The 23,886-nt window shown below is 34.2% G+C and overlaps 2 protein-coding genes across 2 annotated transcripts in view; both read right to left on the reverse strand.

The window, feature by feature from the left end:
• Positions 1–1,481, reverse strand: part of LOC117328496 (tenascin-like) — a 51,917-nt gene extending 50,436 nt beyond the window's left edge. Inside the window, exon 1 of the mRNA XM_033886033.1 lies at positions 1,448–1,481. Within this exon, the coding sequence (XP_033741924.1) occupies positions 1,448–1,481 (34 nt within the window). The remainder of the gene's footprint in view (positions 1–1,447) is intronic.
• A 1,486-nt stretch (positions 1,482–2,967) lies between these two features.
• The window catches only part of LOC117328497 (fibronectin-like), a 33,261-nt gene continuing 12,342 nt past the window's right edge, over positions 2,968–23,886 (reverse strand). The window contains exons 7-14 of the mRNA XM_033886034.1: positions 22,216–22,488; positions 19,916–20,188; positions 17,617–17,889; positions 15,317–15,589; positions 12,827–13,096; positions 8,414–8,683; positions 3,277–3,549; positions 2,968–3,074 (exon numbers count right to left, since the gene is read on the reverse strand). Coding sequence (XP_033741925.1) covers positions 2,983–3,074; positions 3,277–3,549; positions 8,414–8,683; positions 12,827–13,096; positions 15,317–15,589; positions 17,617–17,889; positions 19,916–20,188; positions 22,216–22,488 — 1,997 coding nt within the window. The 3' untranslated portion in view covers positions 2,968–2,982. The remainder of the gene's footprint in view (positions 3,075–3,276; positions 3,550–8,413; positions 8,684–12,826; positions 13,097–15,316; positions 15,590–17,616; positions 17,890–19,915; positions 20,189–22,215; positions 22,489–23,886) is intronic.

The raw sequence follows: 23,886 nt of genomic DNA on the forward strand, positions 1-23,886 counted from the left end.
ATGGCAACAGACGGTTTCGTAAGTGGTACCATTGTGTTTGGCTTCCCTAAATACCACTATGTACCAATTTTCACCGAAATCGAACAATATCGAAATTTCAACCAATCGGAAACCTCCATTTGTTACCATGGTAACAGACGGTTTCATAAGTGGTACCATTGTGTTTGGCTTCCCTAAATACCACTATGTACCAATTTTCACCGAAATCCTCCAACTCTTGTCAATAATTTGGCGCAAAAGAAAAAAAACGGACAGACGGACAGACAGACGGACAGACAGACAACCTGATTACTATAGGGCACCGCATCTTTGATGCGGGGCCCTAATAAACAATTCTGTAATCTGCTATAACTAATGTTTCAAATTGATATAAAAGCATATCAAAAACAAGACCATTCATTGATAAGAAAATGTCAAAATTGTTTTGACTGCTAAAATCCAAAAGGGTCGATTACCTGGCATTTTGAAGCCGACCCAGGATGACCTTGACCGTTGACCTTTGAACTTGTGACCTTGAACTATGAGTTTGATCATTCTGTCAGTTAACTCTTGGTTTATTTCTTGACAACTTTGCATAATCGAATAGTGAACAGTTAAAAACAACAAAGATCCAGTATTTTCATGTTAATGTTAAAATCCAATATGGCCGCCTAACAGCCATTTTGAATTCGATTTGCATGAAATACTACACATCTGATCTAGGATGCATGAGGAATCATCAGTTCCAATTTGATACAAATCCTTCATCTCCTTCAATCATTTTGCAGAAGAAAAAAACGGACAGACGGACGGACAGACAGACGGACGGACAGACGGACAGACGGACGGACGGACGGACAACCTGATTACTATAGGGCACCCGCATCTCTCGATGCGGGGCCCTAATTAAGGTCATTATTTCTGGTACAGGTATTGACTTCTTTAACATCTTACTAAAACATCGACACGAAAGTTATCGATCCATCAAGATGAATTTCTGAGTCAGCCAGAAAAATGTTTTCATGTGTGGCAAATTTCAAGTTGTCTTTGACTTATATTTTGCTATACTTGCAAAGGGAACCTAGAACAAGACCAAAGGCGGAAAATCGTTAAGATCTTGAATACCTGTTTGCAGACCTCAAACATTCAGTGATTAGTATAAACTATATTAATGTTATTTTCATCGGTAAAAAGACAAAAATAGTGTTTACTAATAATACTTGTGTATAAATGTTTAAAGTAATAATTTGAAAACTTAATGAGATGACACCATTTACCACAAATCATGTGAACAACAAAACAAGAAAGAAACCTTTGCTATGTATTTAGTGACCATTCATAGCAAATGATAAATATGACAAATGAAGATGAATTGATCGTTTTCCAATAAAGATGTAGACAGCATCTGTGTTTGCCATGCAGAATAGAAATGACACGAAGTATGAAGGTGAGAATATGTATAACACACTCATCCTGGTGTCGTCTCTAACGTAGAAATCCATCTTCATATTGTTTAAATACATTACAAAGTCAAACCATTATTATATTTAGTATAAAGTTGATAAAGTGTGGATATCACGACACTGAAGTAGTATTACTGCAAACACCAGACAGGTCGTTGGGTAACTACATACAAACATGTAAACAGTTATTTGGAGATCTATGACATCACAGTTTAGGAGAGATTTGATCTCTGAAATTGCAGGTGTGTTTATACTTTCTGTTGTGTCCAGTTTAAGTGTGCCCCCTCACAAATATATAAACGGAACTGATCGACAAATCTAGACACCAAAGACGAATAATCAGAGATTTTGATATCTAATGGGAACCCCCCCCCCCCCCCCAAAAAAACAAAAAAAAAAAAACAATAATCTGCTATAATGTTGAGGGGGTATTACGTAGTTTCCGTCGGTATTTATTTGTATATATATCTATATATATATATATAGATATATATCATATAATATGACTTACACAATATTGAGGTAACCATTGTTTATTTTCGAGTTAAACAAATGAACATAGACGGACAACAAGCAACGCCGTCTCACTAATGTAATTAAACATTTACATTAAATATAATGAATTATTATTGACTGAAAACCACATTGAGTTATACAAAAACAACATTGAGATATACAAAAACCACATTGAGATATACAAACACCACATTGAGATATATAAAAACAACATTGAGATATACAAAAACCACATTGAGATATACAAAAACAACATAGGTGAAAAAGCTTAGCATCTAAACTACTTAAGCATCCAAAGACAGATAAAATAGCAATGCAATGGACGATTGTTTTGCCAATTATGATATAGTTATTACTGAAACAATCATTGTTACACACATAATACACATGGGTATAATCCACAGAGAGGTTGTTACGTAACGACATATACTGTAAAAAGGGCCTTGATATGTAAGACATGATAATTAGGAAGTGATTTGAATATTAAACATTGTGCTACTTTCAAATGCAGGCTGGTTTATAGAATAAAATAGTAATGATAATGTAAAGGTATATCGTCATTGTTTTATTGTTTGTTGTGTTGTGTGCAATCATTCCAGTCAAATACATAAACAGAAATAGTTTAAAAATCAAGACACCAATGACGAATACGAATTTAAACCTCTTTATAGACACAAAGCAATGCCACAGAAATGTCAATAAAAAGTCTCTAGAAGAGTAATTTATTTAATCATAAATATATATGATTATAGGATAATTGATTATTATATATCTGATATAACGACTAAAGCAATGATTAAGTTATAAATGATGAAACAATTATACAACACATACGTGGCTGGAATACACTGTATATGGGTTGATTCATTCATGTATATATAACAATGTGATTATTGTAATTATCATGCTTAAGATATAGACGAGGAGGATGAACATGGTAGGCATACCGTTTTCAGCAGAATTATCTGATGTGAAAGAAAACATCAGCTTAAAACACACAGATAGCGAACTCTGGCCTACAAATCTATTCTACTCCACTCAGATTAGTCTGTCTCTTACCATTGTGGGCTTTCCTCCATATAGCTCCTTCATGCATTTTGCTGTTGGCATTGTCGCCTTTCAGTAATATTGAAATTTAAGACATGCATAAATAATAATAATAAATACAAATAATGATGAAACCATCAATTAAACATAAATGCAATGCTATATTAGCACATAGTTAATTAATTTTTAGTTAATTTTTACGCGATAAAAATGTTATAAAAATAATAAATGATCTACAATAAATTATTAAATAAAGTTCCAAATTACTCACTTGTTGAGGCCTGAGTTCCATAGTAACTTTCGCTCTCCAGCCCATCGGCCCGAGTGAACACGTTGAAGGTGAAGGTCGTTCCTGATGTTAGATTGCCAATCACTAGGGTCGGGCGATTAATTATTTTGTTTGGGAAGGTACGGTTTCTATTGATACCATCACCTACGTACGTGACGCGGTACCCGTCATGACCCCCGTTACCAGGAGTAACGGTCAAGGTCACACTGGTCGTTGTTCTGTCAGTTACCGCTAAGGCAGAGGGTATGTTTGGAACTGGTAAATGAAAGAAAACAACCCTTACATTTTCGTCAGTTATACGAACTATATGGTATAGTACGTATCAAACATTAATAGATATTTCTCATTTTGAGGTTAGACATAGTGCAGAGCAAAGAGACGGAGACTTACAACGTCCAATATAGGGGTCATCTCTAAAAAAAATATTAAAGCGGTATTGTGTACGGTACCCATACACTGTGTCAGAACTACAGGAACGACTATGACATATCACAGGTAACACACTATCGAGAGTCCTATCGACAGTTAGACTTCACGAAAAGTCTCTGTTGCCTAACCGCAAATGCAGATATATACCACCTTGAATGCGTCATAGAAAACCAATGACGCGATCAATTTTGAATGCCTTTGCCTTTTTCAAACATCTACAATTCAATCAGGTTTCATTGAATATTTGAATTTGGTCTTTTTTGTCAATATGTGGATTTATGTATGTAAAGAATCTATATAGGTTCTTGATTTCAAAAGCGATTTTCGTAACACAGACTGGGTATAACCTTATCTTACTATCTAAGGGCATCTACTGTCTAGTATTTTCTTTAGATAATTAGCTACTCTAAGTGACACACCTAGCCAAAATGAAAACAAAAAATCTTAGATTTGAAGGTGGCTTTGTTGATCAAGTTTCCGCACCACATATTATCAAACTAGTTATAGTAAGATGGGTGTGCACACATTGTTATTTATGTTCATTTCCACCTTCACTTTCTTATTCCTCTGTACACTTTGCATTGTTAATTTTTAAGTTCCTTTTGTCACATACAAACTTGGACATATATATCGGTAATCTGATATAAAGTAAATCCTGCTGCTATTTGTACCGTAGATGTAAATAGATAGATATAAAGAGCAACACATTTAGATATAGTGATTCAGTATCTATGTGTAAATAAGCTGGGTAACACACTAATAATTCAGACAAGTTTAATGTACGTTAAACGAACATGTTACTGATATAACGGATATTAAGTAAAGTAAAGTAAAGTTTCAGGTCACGTACTGAAAACACTGTATATGAACAAATAAAGGTAAAACACTTAATACCGAATGTTTTGTTTTTGTTTTTGGGATTAAATCCTCGTAATTTTAAAAATAATTTCATGAAAGATGTGAGTTATCGATACTCTTACATAAAATGAAATAAAAACGTATATACTGATAGGTTTTGGTGAAGAATATAGTAGAGAATGTCTGTGGATAAAACATCCTTCAATTTCAAATTTTGCTTGATAACAAGGTTAAAAAAAAAGAAGATAAATAAATGAAAAAATAAAAAAAACCCATGTCAATCAAGGAGAAATCCCAGGAATATGATATAGACACCAACTGTACAGTGATATCACGATGACGTAACTATTGTAATCACTATCATACATATCCGTTAACTATTGTAATCACTATCATACATATCCGTTAACTATTGTAATCACTATCATACATATCCGTTAACTATTGTAATCACTATCATACATATCCGTTCACTATTTTAACCACTATCATACATATCCGTAAACTATTGTACCCCCTATCATACATGTCCGTTAACTATTGTAATCACTATCATACATATCCGTTAACTATTGTAATCGCTATCATACATATCCGTCAACTATTGTGATCACTATCATACATATCCGTTAACTATTTTAATCACTATCATACATATCCGTTAACTAATGTTATAACTATCATACATATCCGTTAACTATTGTAATCACTATCATACATATCCGTAAACTATTGTTATCACTATCATACATATGCTTTCACTATTGTAATGACTATCATACATATCCGTCGACTTTTGTAATGACTATCATACATATCCGTTAACTATTTTAATCACTATCATACATATCCGTTAACTATTGTTATCACAATCATACATATCCTTTCAATATTGTAATGACTATCATACATATCCGTCGACTTTTGTAATGACTATCATACATATCCGTTAACTATTGTAATCACTATCATACATATCCGTTAATTACTGTAATCACTATCATACATATCTGTTAACTATTGTTATCACTATCATACATATCCGTTAACTATTGTAATCACTATCATACATATCCGTTAACTACTGTAATCACTAGCATACATATCTGTTAACTACTGTAATCACTAGCATACATATCCGTTAACTATTGTTATCACTATCATACATATCCGTTAATTACTGTAATCACTATCATACATATCTGTTAACTATTGTTATCACTATCATACATATCCGTTAACTATTGTTATCACTATCATATATATCCGTTCACTTTTGTAATGACTATCATACATATCCGTTAATTACTGTAATCACTATCATACATATCCGTTAACTATTGTAATCACTATCATATATATCCGTTCACTTTTGTAATGACTATCATACATATCCGTTAATTACTGTAATCACTATCATACATATCCGTTAATTATTGTAATCACTATCATAGATATCCTTTAACTATTGTAATCACTATCATACATATCCGTTAACTATTGTTATCACTATCATACATATCCGTTAACTACTGTTATCACTATCATACATATCCGTTAACTATTGTTATCACTATCATACATATCCGTTAACTATTGTTATCACTATCATACATATCCGTTAACTATTGTTATCACTATCATACATATCCGTTAACTACTGTTATCACTATCATACATATCCGTTAACTATTGTAATGACTATCATACATATCCGTTAACTACTGTTATCACTATCATACATATCCGTTAACTACTGTAATCACTATCATACATATCCGTTAACTATTGTTATCACTATCATACATATCCGTTAACTACTGTAATCACTATCATACATATCTGTTAACTACTGTAATCACCATCATACATATCTGTTAACTACTGTAATCACTATCATACATATCCGTTAACTATTGTTATCACTATCATACATATCCGTTAACTATTGTAATCACTATCATACATATCCGTTAACTATTGTAATCACTATCATACATATCCGTTCACTTTTGTAATCACTATCATACATATCCGTTAACTATTGTAATCACTATCATACATATCCGTTCACTATTGTTATCACTATCATACATATCCGTTAGCTATTGTTATCACTATCATACATATCCGTCAACTATTGTTATCACTATCATACATAACCGTTCACTATTTTAATCACTATCATACATATCCGTTAACTATTGTAATCACTATGATACATATCTGTTAACTATTGTCATCACTATCATACATATCCGTTAACTATTGTAATCACTATGATACATATCCGTTAACTATTGTAATCACTATGATACATATCCGTTAACTATTGTAATCACTATCATACATATCCGTTAACTATTGTTATCACTATCATACATATCCGTTAACTATTGTTATCACTATCATACATATCCGTTATCTATTGTTATCACTATCATACATATCCGTTAACACTCTGTTGTATCTAATAAGGGAAATCGTGTTATTGGTTTGAAACTCTTCGACATCCAATAAAATATGACCATTTGATCGTAGCTGATATAGGATGTTAAATTAGAGAACATTTTAATAAAGTACCGTAAAGGTAAATATTTTGAGATATTAACCTGATATTTCCTTTTTTGAAAACAACAAATCAATATTGCGTTGATGACGGCATAATCATTATCATGGCACAATACCTAGTGTAAATTTGCCGTGTATCGAGATGTAATTATGCAATTCCATCATTTTGTTCCAGATATGATATAACAAGTATTACACGGAGGTTAACTTTGATCTTTTGACCATTAAAAACATTTGGGGTAAGAAAAAAAGTGCGTGAAAATTGAGTTTGATGGGCACAATGAACTTGAATAATCACAAGGAAACCAATTTTCTATTTTTAGTAACAATGACCTTGACCTTGGCCTTCGGATATGTAAAACAATCACAGGCAAGCATTTTCGGTAGGGAAGATCTGCATCTAGTTTTTATTTGATCGGTCTAAGGGAAATTGATTTAAAAAAGAAAAAAACCTTAGTGCGGCCGCCGCCAACACCGACATAGTGATACCTATATGTCACCTCATGTAATTTGATGATTTATCAAATTATTGTATGTAATGTAACAATTTCAAGAGAAGGATTGAACACGGTGTACAGCCATTTTCATAGACAAAGCAGTTTATGAGACAAGACGTGTTCAAGAAGGCAAACTTCTGTTTCTTTAACTGCATTAAATGAGAAAAAGGCGTGGGAGTATCTGGTTAGGTTTGTCTATAACAGGCCTAAGATACTTTACTCCATTTCCATATAAATTATGCATTAGGAAAATACAGTTTGTAATAAAACTAGTTCGAAACCCAACCGATGCATCAAATAAACAGTCTGTCTAATTTAGTAAACAGACATGCATGCTAGCTAATTAGAGGGCTGCAAAGGCATTGTCAATTAGTAAGCAGTTATAGTAAAGTTTTAGACAGATTGGTTTGTTGAAGCTTGCTAAGTAATACTGAAAATGTTTTTTTTCTGAGAGATATGATTTGATGTTAAGAGTTTCTCTCATACGCATCTCTATCAGTTTTTAACGATTTCCTATCATAGTCAAACAACAGCACCGCAGTGCGTGCATTAGCAGAACAGTATCCAACAATCCTGTAATACATTCGGATCTCTCTGATTTTATCAATCACATTTTGTTTGGTACGAATAATGCTAGCGAGCCAATCAAAGTAAACAGACTGTCTATATCCATTTGCAATGCCTAAAAATATGGTTGGTACAGCGATAGATTATAACGCTACCAAACCTGGATGGTAGCAATACGTAGGATTATACTTGATTACCTGTACTTCCGGTTGTGTTCGTGGAATTGTCACTGATCGAGTCGTTATAGAGTGTAAACACCTGGAAGGTGTAGGTGGTCCCCGGTGTTAATCCTGTATTTACAGTCAGATCGTGATGAGTACTACCCTTGTCATCCAGTGTAAACGTCAGGTTATATCCGCCGTATAGGACGAGGAATCCGCCATACCCAGTGTCGCCAGGGGTGACGGTCAGGGTCACAGAAGTGGTCGACTGGTTTGTTACTTTTACATCCTCAGGTGTTGTAGGGTCTGATATAAAGAAACAACGCTCATGTACATGTCATCATACAATAAACACTAACTTTACATACACAAAACAACGAATATCGTCATTAACAGAACAATTTAGGTAATTAGATGCTAATAAACGCGTGTTAATCAATAACAGAAATCATTGGTATTTAATTTATTGTATCACATTGAATGTACTGTATATTATGATATGTGCAATCTGTTTTTTTATTCGCACCAAAAAGTCGCCATGATATATATCACAAACGAATATGAATATGGAGTATTTGTTATAACATGTACAAGCAGATAGGTGAAGTACAAGACGTGTGTAGTTGAGAATACACGTATTCCTATGTCTCTAACAATCAGTGGTAAATCATCGGCACGTTACATCAGGGCAATACCTTACACAGGGTTAGAAAGTCTAATGAAAAGGAGATATAATGTGGTTGATTATCCAATTTTAAATCTTTATCTATGGAAACATTTTTTTCAGGATTTAAATAAAGACACACAATATATTGACACCTATCAAAACACATTGAGAGTTTGAGTTTTAGACAAAATGAATGAGACTGCACTATACAGCTGTTTGACCATTTCTGTGATTAATCGTCTGTGATGATAATGGCCTAAAGAGCTGATTATAGGAGGCGTCCAGAAAGCTCGAAACGAATAGAGAGCAATGTGTAAAACTGGATATGGGTTTAAAGACTCACCTCAACAAATTTTTCGAAATTTCAATATTTGATTTCAAAAGAACGCTTATATTCTGAACATTGTCATAATCCAAATAATTAAAACTTGCCAAGCCGGTTACAAAATGTCGGGACTGAATTCTACCAAGTCTAAAATGTACCTCCAATTTCAAATGATTGTACGGACGACGCCTAATATCAAACATAGTAATTTACCAAAGTAACTGTCGCCCCGATAAAGTTTCAATACATCACCCAGACAAACATCAGCATGTAATACATCACCCAGACAACAACAGCATGTAATACATCACCCAGACAAACATCAGTATGTAATACATCACCCAGACAACAACAGTATGTAATACATCACCCAGAAAACATCAGTATGTAATACATCACCCAGACAAACATCAGTATGTAATACATCACCCAGACAAACATCAGCATGTAATATATCACCCAGACAAACATCATATGTAATACATCACCCAGACAAACATCAGTATGTAATACATCACACAGACAAACATCAGTGTGTAATACATCACCCAGACAAACATCAGTATGTAATACATCACCCAGACAAACAACAGTATGTAATACATCACCCAGACAAACATCAGTATGTAATACATCACCCAGACAAACATCAGTATGTAATATATCACCCAGACAAACATCAGTATGTAATACATCACCCAGACAAACATCAGTATGTAATACATCACCCAAACATCAGCATGTAATATATCACCCAGACAAACATCAGTATGTAATACATCACCCAGACAAACATCAGTATGTAATACATCACCCAGACAAACAACAGTATGTAATACATCACCCAGACAAACAACAGTATATAATACATCACCCAGACAAACATCAGTATGTAATACATCACCCAGACAAACATCAGTATGTCTATTATAAAGGAGACAATGGGACTTTGATCTCTTGGCACAATTATTGTTTTTGAAACAGCCTGTACTGTAAATAAACAATTTTAACATATCATGAAAACCAAGTAATTCAAGTACAGATTTATTACGGGTTTGTTAAAATGTCGGTATTTACTTTTTGTACACAGTATAATCTACACAATGATGAGAGAGGCATTACTTGGATCCGTCTAAACTGGGTAAGATATTGACACCAATGCTCACTTGCTAGTAATTGACTAAAACCATAAAATTCTAAAACAAGCATGGAATCTAAACTACCCTAGCGTTCAAAGAAAGAGATAGAAAAGCAGCACAAAGCGATCAACTCTTGTTTGTCACATAGAATACATTTATACCCGGAACAATAATTGTTACACAACCAATACACACGTACGTATTGTCAGCTGGGAGGTCGTTATGTAACGACATAGAATTAAAGATGGCGACAAAGACATGTATGACATCACAAATTGAGAGTAAGTCAAACTTTGAAGTTGGCGTTGTTCGTCAATGCTCGAGATTTTATAGAATATCATAGTGATGATAATTCAGGGAAAATAAACGTAAAAAATCATTGATTCATTGTGTGTAATAGTGACAGTCTTTACAAATAATGGAAGGATCTTTTTATAAAATCAAGATACAATGATATAAATACACGTCATACAGAGTATTTGTTATCTAATGATATTCAATAGCATGTTCTATATGTAGAAACAACAATACAAAACATGCATGGGTGATGTGCACTATATGGATTCACTTGTTTATATGATTATTGTTATAACGTAAATATCATGCTTAAACCATAGACACGAGGGATAACCATAACAGGCATACCGTTTTCAGCAGCATTATCTGATGTGAAAGAAAAACAGCTACAAACACACAAATAGCAAACTCTGGCCTACAAGCCTACTCTACTCCACTCAAGACCATGTTACACGTAAGGTCGTTAGGTCACACGCAGACGTAGATGTAAACGTAGACGTAAGTTCAGTTACGAATTTATTTACGTTCATGTAAGATGTGTGTTACAAAACGTCATAACTGTTGACTGTAGGACTAAATAGAGGCGTAGACGACAACAGCTGTTTCAACATACAATATGCCATTGGCAACAACGATGAGAAACTGTTTACTTTTTGGTAATTTTAACGGTACATTTTACAACTTTATACATGCTTTATAAGACTTAATCATAAATAGTGTATACAGTACATACATTATCGACATCAACCTGTATACGTAACGAAGAAATATAGTATTACAACACTGTAAAATATTTTTGATTCAAACATTTCTGTCAGATTATCAAATTTTCACAAACTTGATTCTTATAAGGCATGTACGTGTCCTATGGTAAGAACACATTGTTACGGCTAATTATATCTATCGTATACATTTATAGAAAATATATTTCAAAAGTCGAAAAAATAACTTGGTTGACAGAATTCCTGCTTACCAATCTGTTTTATCATTAAACAAATGTATTAACGGCGACATAACATTTAATACTCCAAGTATATAGAATTAACTTCAGTATATTTAACATCGTATGGGTACGTGGAATTATGATACGGGAGTGAATAGCAAGTTTCTGTTAACATTTTTGTGTTAAAGAGTTTTACTTTAAGAGGATGTCATCTAAAACAAATCATCGTCCAGATGAACCTTTAAAATATGGTATACATGCCGCGAACGATTTGATAGCTAGCTCATATATAAGTACATCGCAAACATATAAGAAATCGTGTTTTATATATAATTAAATTTAGCTTCTATTCAGCAGCGGTGACTATATCTAACCCACATGTTAAAATGATTCTAAGAAGAATTTTGTAAAAATAATAAATTCTTGTTATTACATATTACTCTATTGCGTTTGATTATACAAAATAATATTTTTCCAACCACAATGTCTACACCAAATATAGGTCGAACGTTAGACTATTAAGTGAAACATCGTACTACATGTATTTAGACTTATGCTCTGGTGTGATTACCCGAATTTATCATGGTCTTCATTATTTTATAAACGTTTGTATGCGGCTTACAAACTGATGCGTAGTCATTCGTTTTACTCTCTGATAGGATAACCTGACCTTACACGTGACCTCAAGTAACTGAGTAACTTAAAATCACGTAAAGTTACGACTTGATGTGAAACTCATTTATGCGTAAGTTACGTCTACGTTTAAGCTTACGACCTTAAGAGAAACAGAGTCCAGATTCGGCTGTCTCTTACCATATCCGACTCCCCTCTCTATATTTCGTTTGTGCATTGTGCTTTTTGTATTTTCATCTTTCAGGAAAATTGTGATTCAAGAAATTTATTTAATGGATTAGCAATACATCAAATAACGACGGCATCATTATCAACAAAATATAAATCCAATGCTGTATTAGATATACATTGATACAAGTGTTATTTTTTTACAAGACAAGAATATTTAAATCCAATATTGAATAATTTATAATAAATCATTAAGAAAACTATACCAATCACTCACTTGTTGAGGCCTGAGTTCCATAGTAATCTTCGCTCTCCAGCCCGTTGGCCCGAGTGAACACGTTGAAGGTGAAGGTCGTTCCTGATGTTAAATTGCCAATCACTAGGATCGAGGGATTCGTTATGTTTGGGAAGGTACGGTTACCACGGATATCACCACCAACGTACTCGACACGGTACCCGTCATGGCCCCTGTTACCAGGAGTGACGCTCAGTGTCACACTTGTTGTATTCCTCTCTGTTACCGCTAAGACAGTGGGTCTGTTTGGAACTGGTAAACAAAAAAAACCAACAAACCTTTATGTTTGGGTCGATTACAACGTAACTACTAGGGATATAACAGAAAGGATGGTCTCACTGGGGAAATGCCATCACCTTCAATTATACGAGGGATGATTGATATGTTGAGAGCCTCGTATTGAAGGAGGTACTCCTTGAGTCATATCTCAAAGGACATGTCTCATTTGCTTAGTGTATGTCGATGAGGTAGCCCTCCAAATAAATAAGGCAAGCCGCTTTTGCAAAATGGTACAAATCCGTGAAAGAGCAGTGATCAAATATTTCCATAAAAAGGTTAAATACCAAAAGATATCCATAATGATATGGTAGCAACACTAGGGAAAGACAACCCTCCATATGCTACAGTAAAAAAGGTGGGTGGCGAGATTTATGCGCGGCCCACAGAGATTTGAAGAAATTTGGAGAAAAGCAACCGGCCAACGGTCAGTACCTGGCAAATGCCTAACGTAGGTTTCCACCTCGCAACCCAGAGTTGGAGGGCTAGTGATAATGTGTCAGGACACCTTAACCATTCGCCCACCGCGACCCCCTCACAAACGAAACATGAATTTCAGACACTTATGGAGTTCAGTCCAGAATATGCCAGAAAATAGGAATAACGAGAACATGATGAATTGGATTCCCTATCACAGTAGATTGGATCGTTAATGAGTAACCAGGTAAAAATCAAGAATGCAGACAAAAGCCTGTAAAACCCGGATGTCCAAACCACACTAAAAGATTCACGTGACAGGTTAGTGGCTATGTCTGCAGACAAGTCATCTAACAATTTGATCCTCGTCTGTAAACACTATTCCACTGCTGGTTTGAAAATAACTGGGCATACCTAATAAACATGTTACTCTCCCTACTCAGAACCCAGTTTTGTTGTCAACAAACTAATTATTCTACAGTATTGCAAATTTTAAAATTGGCGGCTAGCCGTTTATATTTGATTCCTAGTCTGCATAAGTATCCTTGTAAACAACGTTTTAATGCTGCCTCGAGAATTTCTTAAACTTAGACGTTATCAAAACTTTACATTACCGTTCTTACTAAAAACAAGGCATCGCTTATAATACAAATCTCTCGCGTGCCAAATCTACCCGCTAAACATGTGAAACAGGTATGGTAAATGTATTTCCAATGTTTAGTTGTCTTCTGTTACTATTGTCATCTTTGTCAGTAAATCTATAATGATCAACTCCACCCTGCGATGGGCGCTGCACAGTCAGTGTGACTGAAGAATTTGTTTGTCCACTAACCTCGATATTATGTGGAGGAATTCGGAACTAAAATGATAATTTCCATGATATTTTAACTATATAAGTTTTATGGTTAAAATGAATTATATTGAAAGTCGTTAAACATGGAGGAACCATCATCATTTTATTAGATTTTGAAAATCGAAGAAAAGCTTCGAGTGCTTTGTGTACAGAAATTTAGACTGTTATGTTGTCCTAGATATGGATTATGAACTTAAATTAGGGCTAGTTTGAGCTTATGTCAAAGCTAATAGGTATGGTGGCATGTTTCTGTCATCGTGTTAGGTCCATATTATATACAGTGGGTCCAAATAAACACATTTTCTTTAAAAAATGTTTTAAAGGTAATTTAGGTTTATTATTTTATACCGGTTATTCAAGCGAATAACTATATTTGAATCACAATTTTCTTAACTTAATGATAATACAATTATACAACACATACGTGGCTGGAATACACTGTATATGGGTTGATTCATTCATGTATATATAACAATGTGATTATTGTAATTAGCATGGTTAAGATATAGACGATGAGGATGAACATGGTAGGCATACCGTTTTCAGCAGAATGATCTGATGTGATAGAAAACATCAGCTTAAAACACACAAATAGCGAACTCTGGCCTAAAAGTCTATTCTTCTCCACTCAGATTATGCTGTCTTTTACCAGTTGGGGCTTGCCTCCATATATAATTCGTTTGTACATTTTGCTGTTTGCATTGTTGCCTTTCAGTAATATTGAAATTTAAGACATGTACCTATTGTATCAGTAAAACAACAAATAATGATGAAACCATCAATCAAACATAAATGCAATGCTATATTAACATATACATGTAGTTAATTAATTTTTACTTAATTTTTACGCGATAAAATGTTAAAATAAAATGATAAAATGAAGGTGATCTACAATAAATCATTAACTAAAATTCTTAATTACTCACTTGTTGAGGTCTGAGTTCCATAGTAATCTTCGCTCTCCAGTCCATTGGACAGAGTGAACACGTGGAAGGTGAAGGTCGTTCCTGGTGTTAAACTACTAATCGATAGGGTCGGGGTATCGTTTGTGATATCAGTGAAGGTACGGTTATCATGGATATCACCGCCATTATACGAGACGCGGTACCCGTCATGACCCCCGTCACCAGGAGTAACGGTCAAGGTCACACTGGCTATCGTCCTGTTAGTTACCGCTAAGGCAGTGGGTCTGTTTGGAACTGGTAAATGAAAGAAAACAACCCTTATATTTGCGTCAGTTACATCAACTCTATGGTATAGTACGTATCAAAGATTAATATTTCTCATTTTGAGGTAGACCTAGTGCAGAGCACAGAGACGGATACCTACATCGTCCAATATAGGGGTCATCTCTAACAAGAAATATCTTTAAAAAAGATAAACGGCATAGTTTTAACGATGGTGGTTATAATGTTAAACTGCTGGTGAAATAAATCAACTAAAAATTAAACAAATTAATGAATGCGCAGTTTCAGCACGGATAACAGAATTATATCAGTTTGAATCATTTTGGTGATAATAAGACTGCGTTTGAATCAGGAATATAATTTTATTAATGTGTCATTTGAAAAGATACATCCGATTATTCAGCTTGCAACCAATTTTAATTTTCTTTCGTTTTTAACTGAATATCTGCATTTTGCATTTACCACTACATTGACCAATCACATATTTCATCTTGACCAGTAACGCCACCTTTCAACTACCTACCAACTATAGGTACGACTATTACATATCACAGGTAACACACTATCGAGAGACCTATCGGCACACGAATTTGAATTCGGTCTTTTTTGTCAATATGTGGATTTATGTATGTAAAGCATCTTTATAGGTTCTTGATTTCAAGAGCGATTTCCGTACCACAGACTGGGTATAACCTTATCTTACTATCTAAGGGCATCTACTGTCTAGTATTTTCTTTAGATAATTAGCTACTCTAAGTGACATATCTAGCCAAAATAAAAACAAAAAGTCCTAGATTTGAAGGTGGCTTTGTTGATCAAGTTTCCACACCCTGCCACAAATTATCAAACATTACCATTCTTACTAAAAACAAGGCATCGCTTATAATACAAATCTCTCGCGTGCCAAATCTACCCGTTAAACATGTAAAACAGGTATGGTAAATGCATTTCCAATGTTTAGATTGTCTTCTGTTACTATTGTCATCTTTGTCAGTAAATTCATAATGATCAACTCCACCCTGCGATGGGCGATACCCTAACCCTAACCCTGCACAGTCAGTGTGACTGTAGAATTTGTTTGTCCACTAACCTCGATATTATGTGGAGGATTCGGAACTAAAATGATAATAATTTCCATGATATTTTAACTATATAAGTTTTATGGTTAAAATGAATTATATTGAAAGTCGTTAAACATGGAGGAACCATCATCATTTTATTAAATTTTGAAAATCGAAGAAAAGCTTCGAGTGCTTTGTGTACAGAAATTTAGACTGTTATGTTGTCTTAGATATGGATTATGAACTTAAATTAGGGCTAGTTTGAGCTTATGTCAAGGCTAATAGGTATGGTGGCATGTTTCTGTCATCGTGTTAGGTCCATATTATATACAGTGGGTCCAAATAAACACATTTTCTTTAAAATATGTTTTAAAGGTAATTAAGGTTTATTATTTTATACCGGTTATTCAAGCGAATAACTATATTTGAATCACAATTTTCTTAACTTAATGATAATACAATTATACAACACATACGTGGCTGGAATACACTGTATATGGGTTGATTCATTCATGTATATATAACAATGTGATTATTGTAATTAGCATGGTTAAGATATAGACGATGAGGATGAACATGGTAGGCATACCGTTTTCAGCAGAATGATCTGATGTGATAGAAAACATCAGCTTAAAACACACAAATAGCGAACTCTGGCCTAAAAGTCTATTCTTCTCCACTCAGATTATGCTGTCTTTTACCAGTTGGGGCTTGCCTCCATATATAATTCGTTTGTACATTTTGCTGTTTGCATTGTTGCCTTTCAGTAATATTGAAATTTAAGACATGTACCTATTGTATCAGTAAAACAACAAATAATGATGAAACCATCAATCAAACATAAATGCAATGCTATATTAACATATACATGTAGTTAATTAATTTTTACTTAATTTTTACGCGATAAAATGTTAAAATAAAATGATAAAATGAAGGTGATCTACAATAAATCATTAACTAAAATTCTTAATTACTCACTTGTTGAGGTCTGAGTTCCATAGTAATCTTCGCTCTCCAGTCCATTGGACAGAGTGAACACGTGGAAGGTGAAGGTCGTTCCTGGTGTTAAACTACTAATCGATAGGGTCGGGGTATCGTTTGTGATATCAGTGAAGGTACGGTTATCATGGATATCACCGCCATTATACGAGACGCGGTACCCGTCATGACCCCCGTCACCAGGAGTAACGGTCAAGGTCACACTGGCTATCGTCCTGTTAGTTACCGCTAAGGCAGTGGGTCTGTTTGGAACTGGTAAATGAAAGAAAACAACCCTTATATTTGCGTCAGTTACATCAACTCTATGGTATAGTACGTATCAAAGATTAATATTTCTCATTTTGAGGTAGACCTAGTGCAGAGCACAGAGACGGATAACTACATCGTCCAATATAGGGGTCATCTCTAACAAGAAATATCTTTAAAAAAGATAAACGGCATAGTTTTAACGATGGTGGTTATAATGTTAAACTGCTGGTGAAATAAATCAACTAAAAATTAAACAAATTAATGAATGCGCAGTTTCAGCACGGATAACAGAATTATATCAGTTTGAATCATTTTGGTGATAATAAGACTGCGTTTGAATCAGGAATATAATTTTATTAATGTGTCATTTGAAAAGATACATCCGATTATTCAGCTTGACACCAATTTTAATTTTCTTTCGTTTTTAACTGAATATCTGCATTTTGCATTTACCACTACATTGACCAATCACATATTTCATCTTGACCAGTAACGCCACCTTTCAACTACCTACCAACTATAGGTACGACTATTACATATCACAGGTAACACACTATCGAGAGACCTATCGGCACACGAATTTGAATTCGGTCTTTTTTGTCAATATGTGGATTTATGTATGTAAAGCATCTTTATAGGTTCTTGATTTCAAGAGCGATTTCCGTACCACAGACTGGGTATAACCTTATCTTACTATCTAAGGGCATCTACTGTCTAGTATTTTCTTTAGATAATTAGCTACTCTAAGTGACATATCTAGCCAAAATAAAAACAAAAAGTCCTAGATTTGAAGGTGGCTTTGTTGATCAAGTTTCCACACCCTGCCACAAATTATCAAACATTACCATTCTTACTAAAAACAAGGCATCGCTTATAATACAAATCTCTCGCGTGCCAAATCTACCCGTTAAACATGTAAAACAGGTATGGTAAATGCATTTCCAATGTTTAGTTGTCTTCTGTTACTATTGTCATCTTTGTCAGTAAATTCATAATGATCAACTCCACCCTGCGATGGGCGATACCCTAACCCTAACCCTGCACAGTCAGTGTGACTGTAGAATTTGTTTGTCCACTAACCTCGATATTATGTGGAGGATTCGGAACTAAAATGATAATAATTTCCATGATATTTTAACTATATAAGTTTTATGGTTAAAATGAATTATATTGAAAGTCGTTAAACATGGAGGAACCATCATCATTTTATTAAATTTTGAAAATCGAAGAAAAGCTTCGAGTGCTTTGTGTACAGAAATTTAGACTGTTATGTTGTCTTAGATATGGATTATGAACTTAAATTAGGGCTAGTTTGAGCTTATGTCAAGGCTAATAGGTATGGTGGCATGTTTCTGTCATCGTGTTAGGTCCATATTATATACAGTGGGTCCAAATAAACACATTTTCTTTAAAAAATGTTTTAAAGGTAATTAAGGTTTATTATTTTATACCGGTTATTCAAGCGAATAACTATATTTGAATCACAATTTTCTTAACTTAATGATAATACAATTATACAACACATACGTGGCTGGAATACACTGTATATGGGTTGATTCATTCATGTATATATAACAATGTGATTATTGTAATTAGCATGGTTAAGATATAGACGATGAGGATGAACATGGTAGGCATACCGTTTTCAGCAGAATGATCTGATGTGATAGAAAACATCAGCTTAAAACACACAAATAGCGAACTCTGGCCTAAAAGTCTATTCTTCTCCACTCAGATTATGCTGTCTTTTACCAGTTGGGGCTTGCCTCCATATATAATTCGTTTGTACATTTTGCTGTTTGCATTGTTGCCTTTCAGTAATATTGAAATTTAAGACATGTACCTATTGTATCAGTAAAACAACAAATAATGATGAAACCATCAATCAAACATAAATGCAATGCTATATTAACATATACATGTAGTTAATTAATTTTTACTTAATTTTTACGCGATAAAATGTTAAAATAAAATGATAAAATGAAGGTGATCTACAATAAATCATTAACTAAAATTCTTAATTACTCACTTGTTGAGGTCTGAGTTCCATAGTAATCTTCGCTCTCCAGTCCATTGGACAGAGTGAACACGTGGAAGGTGAAGGTCGTTCCTGGTGTTAAACTACTAATCGATAGGGTCGGGGTATCGTTTGTGATATCAGTGAAGGTACGGTTATCATGGATATCACCGCCATTATACGAGACGCGGTACCCGTCATGACCCCCGTCACCAGGAGTAACGGTCAAGGTCACACTGGCTATCGTCCTGTTAGTTACCGCTAAGGCAGTGGGTCTGTTTGGAACTGGTAAATGAAAGAAAACAACCCTTATATTTGCGTCAGTTACATCAACTCTATGGTATAGTACGTATCAAAGATTAATATTTCTCATTTTGAGGTAGACCTAGTGCAGAGCACAGAGACGGATACCTACATCGTCCAATATAGGGGTCATCTCTAACAAGAAATATCTTTAAAAAAGATAAACGGCATAGTTTTAACGATGGTGGTTATAATGTTAAACTGCTGGTGAAATAAATCAACTAAAAATTAAACAAATTAATGAATGCGCAGTTTCAGCACGGATAACAGAATTATATCAGTTTGAATCATTTTGGTGATAATAAGACTGCGTTTGAATCAGGAATATAATTTTATTAATGTGTCATTTGAAAAGATACATCCGATTATTCAGCTTGCAACCAATTTTAATTTTCTTTCGTTTTTAACTGAATATCTGCATTTTGCATTTACCACTACATTGACCAATCACATATTTCATCTTGACCAGTAACGCCACCTTTCAACTACCTACCAACTATAGGTACGACTATTACATATCACAGGTAACACACTATCGAGAGACCTATCGGCACACGAATTTGAATTCGGTCTTTTTTGTCAATATGTGGATTTATGTATGTAAAGCATCTTTATAGGTTCTTGATTTCAAGAGCGATTTCCGTACCACAGACTGGGTATAACCTTATCTTACTATCTAAGGGCATCTACTGTCTAGTATTTTCTTTAGATAATTAGCTACTCTAAGTGACATATCTAGCCAAAATAAAAACAAAAAGTCCTAGATTTGAAGGTGGCTTTGTTGATCAAGTTTCCACACCCTGCCACAAATTATCAAACATTACCATTCTTACTAAAAACAAGGCATCGCTTATAATACAAATCTCTCGCGTGCCAAATCTACCCGTTAAACATGTAAAACAGGTATGGTAAATGCATTTCCAATGTTTAGATTGTCTTCTGTTACTATTGTCATCTTTGTCAGTAAATTCATAATGATCAACTCCACCCTGCGATGGGCGATACCCTAACCCTAACCCTGCACAGTCAGTGTGACTGTAGAATTTGTTTGTCCACTAACCTCGATATTATGTGGAGGATTCGGAACTAAAATGATAATAATTTCCATGATATTTTAACTATATAAGTTTTATGGTTAAAATGAATTATATTGAAAGTCGTTAAACATGGAGGAACCATCATCATTTTATTAAATTTTGAAAATCGAAGAAAAGCTTCGAGTGCTTTGTGTACAGAAATTTAGACTGTTATGTTGTCTTAGATATGGATTATGAACTTAAATTAGGGCTAGTTTGAGCTTATGTCAAGGCTAATAGGTATGGTGGCATGTTTCTGTCATCGTGTTAGGTCCATATTATATACAGTGGGTCCAAATAAACACATTTTCTTTAAAAAATGTTTTAAAGGTAATTAAGGTTTATTATTTTATACCGGTTATTCAAGCGAATAACTATATTTGAATCACAATTTTCTTAACTTAATGATAATACAATTATACAACACATACGTGGCTGGAATACACTGTATATGGGTTGATTCATTCATGTATATATAACAATGTGATTATTGTAATTAGCATGGTTAAGATATAGACGATGAGGATGAACATGGTAGGCATACCGTTTTCAGCAGAATGATCTGATGTGATAGAAAACATCAGCTTAAAACACACAAATAGCGAACTCTGGCCTAAAAGTCTATTCTTCTCCACTCAGATTATGCTGTCTTTTACCAGTTGGGGCTTGCCTCCATATATAATTCGTTTGTACATTTTGCTGTTTGCATTGTTGCCTTTCAGTAATATTGAAATTTAAGACATGTACCTATTGTATCAGTAAAACAACAAATAATGATGAAACCATCAATCAAACATAAATGCAATGCTATATTAACATATACATGTAGTTAATTAATTTTTACTTAATTTTTACGCGATAAAATGTTAAAATAAAATGATAAAATGAAGGTGATCTACAATAAATCATTAACTAAAATTCTTAATTACTCACTTGTTGAGGTCTGAGTTCCATAGTAATCTTCGCTCTCCAGTCCATTGGACAGAGTGAACACGTGGAAGGTGAAGGTCGTTCCTGGTGTTAAACTACTAATCGATAGGGTCGGGGTATCGTTTGTGATATCAGTGAAGGTACGGTTATCATGGATATCACCGCCATTATACGAGACGCGGTACCCGTCATGACCCCCGTCACCAGGAGTAACGGTCAAGGTCACACTGGCTATCGTCCTGTTAGTTACCGCTAAGGCAGTGGGTCTGTTTGGAACTGGTAAATGAAAGAAAACAACCCTTATATTTGCGTCAGTTACATCAACTCTATGGTATAGTACGTATCAAAGATTAATATTTCTCATTTTGAGGTAGACCTAGTGCAGAGCACAGAGACGGATACCTACATCGTCCAATATAGGGGTCATCTCTAACAAGAAATATCTTTAAAAAAGATAAACGGCATAGTTTTAACGATGGTGGTTATAATGTTAAACTGCTGGTGAAATAAATCAACTAAAAATTAAACAAATTAATGAATGCGCAGTTTCAGCACGGATAACAGAATTATATCAGTTTGAATCATTTTGGTGATAATAAGACTGCGTTTGAATCAGGAATATAATTTTATTAATGTGTCATTTGAAAAGATACATCCGATTATTCAGCTTGCAACCAATTTTAATTTTCTTTCGTTTTTAACTGAATATCTGCATTTTGCATTTACCACTACATTGACCAATCACATATTTCATCTTGACCAGTAACGCCACCTTTCAACTACCTACCAACTATAGGTACGACTATTACATATCACAGGTAACACACTATCGAGAGACCTATCGGCACACGAATTTGAATTCGGTCTTTTTTGTCAATATGTGGATTTATGTATGTAAAGCATCTTTATAGGTTCTTGATTTCAAGAGCGATTTCCGTACCACAGACTGGGTATAACCTTATCTTACTATCTAAGGGCATCTACTGTCTAGTATTTTCTTTAGATAATTAGCTACTCTAAGTGACATATCTAGCCAAAATAAAAACAAAAAGTCCTAGATTTGAAGGTGGCTTTGTTGATCAAGTTTCCACACCCTGCCACAAATTATCAAACATTACCATTCTTACTAAAAACAAGGCATCGCTTATAATACAAATCTCTCGCGTGCCAAATCTACCCGTTAAACATGTAAAACAGGTATGGTAAATGCATTTCCAATGTTTAGTTGTCTTCTGTTACTATTGTCATCTTTGTCAGTAAATTCATAATGATCAACTCCACCCTGCGATGGGCGATACCCTAACCCTAACCCTGCACAGTCAGTGTGACTGTAGAATTTGTTTGTCCACTAACCTCGATATTATGTGGAGGATTCGGAACTAAAATGATAATAATTTCCATGATATTTTAACTATATAAGTTTTATGGTTAAAATGAATTATATTGAAAGTCGTTAAACATGGAGGAACCATCATCATTTTATTAAATTTTGAAAATCGAAGAAAAGCTTCGAGTGCTTTGTGTACAGAAATTTAGACTGTTATGTTGTCTTAGATATGGATTATGAACTTAAATTAGGGCTAGTTTGAGCTTATGTCAAGGCTAATAGGTATGGTGGCATGTTTCTGTCATCGTGTTAGGTCCATATTATATACAGTGGGTCCAAATAAACAC

Source organism: Pecten maximus, chromosome 5, assembly GCF_902652985.1.
Source record: "Pecten maximus chromosome 5, xPecMax1.1, whole genome shotgun sequence".
Lineage (NCBI taxonomy): Eukaryota > Metazoa > Mollusca > Bivalvia > Pectinida > Pectinidae > Pecten > Pecten maximus.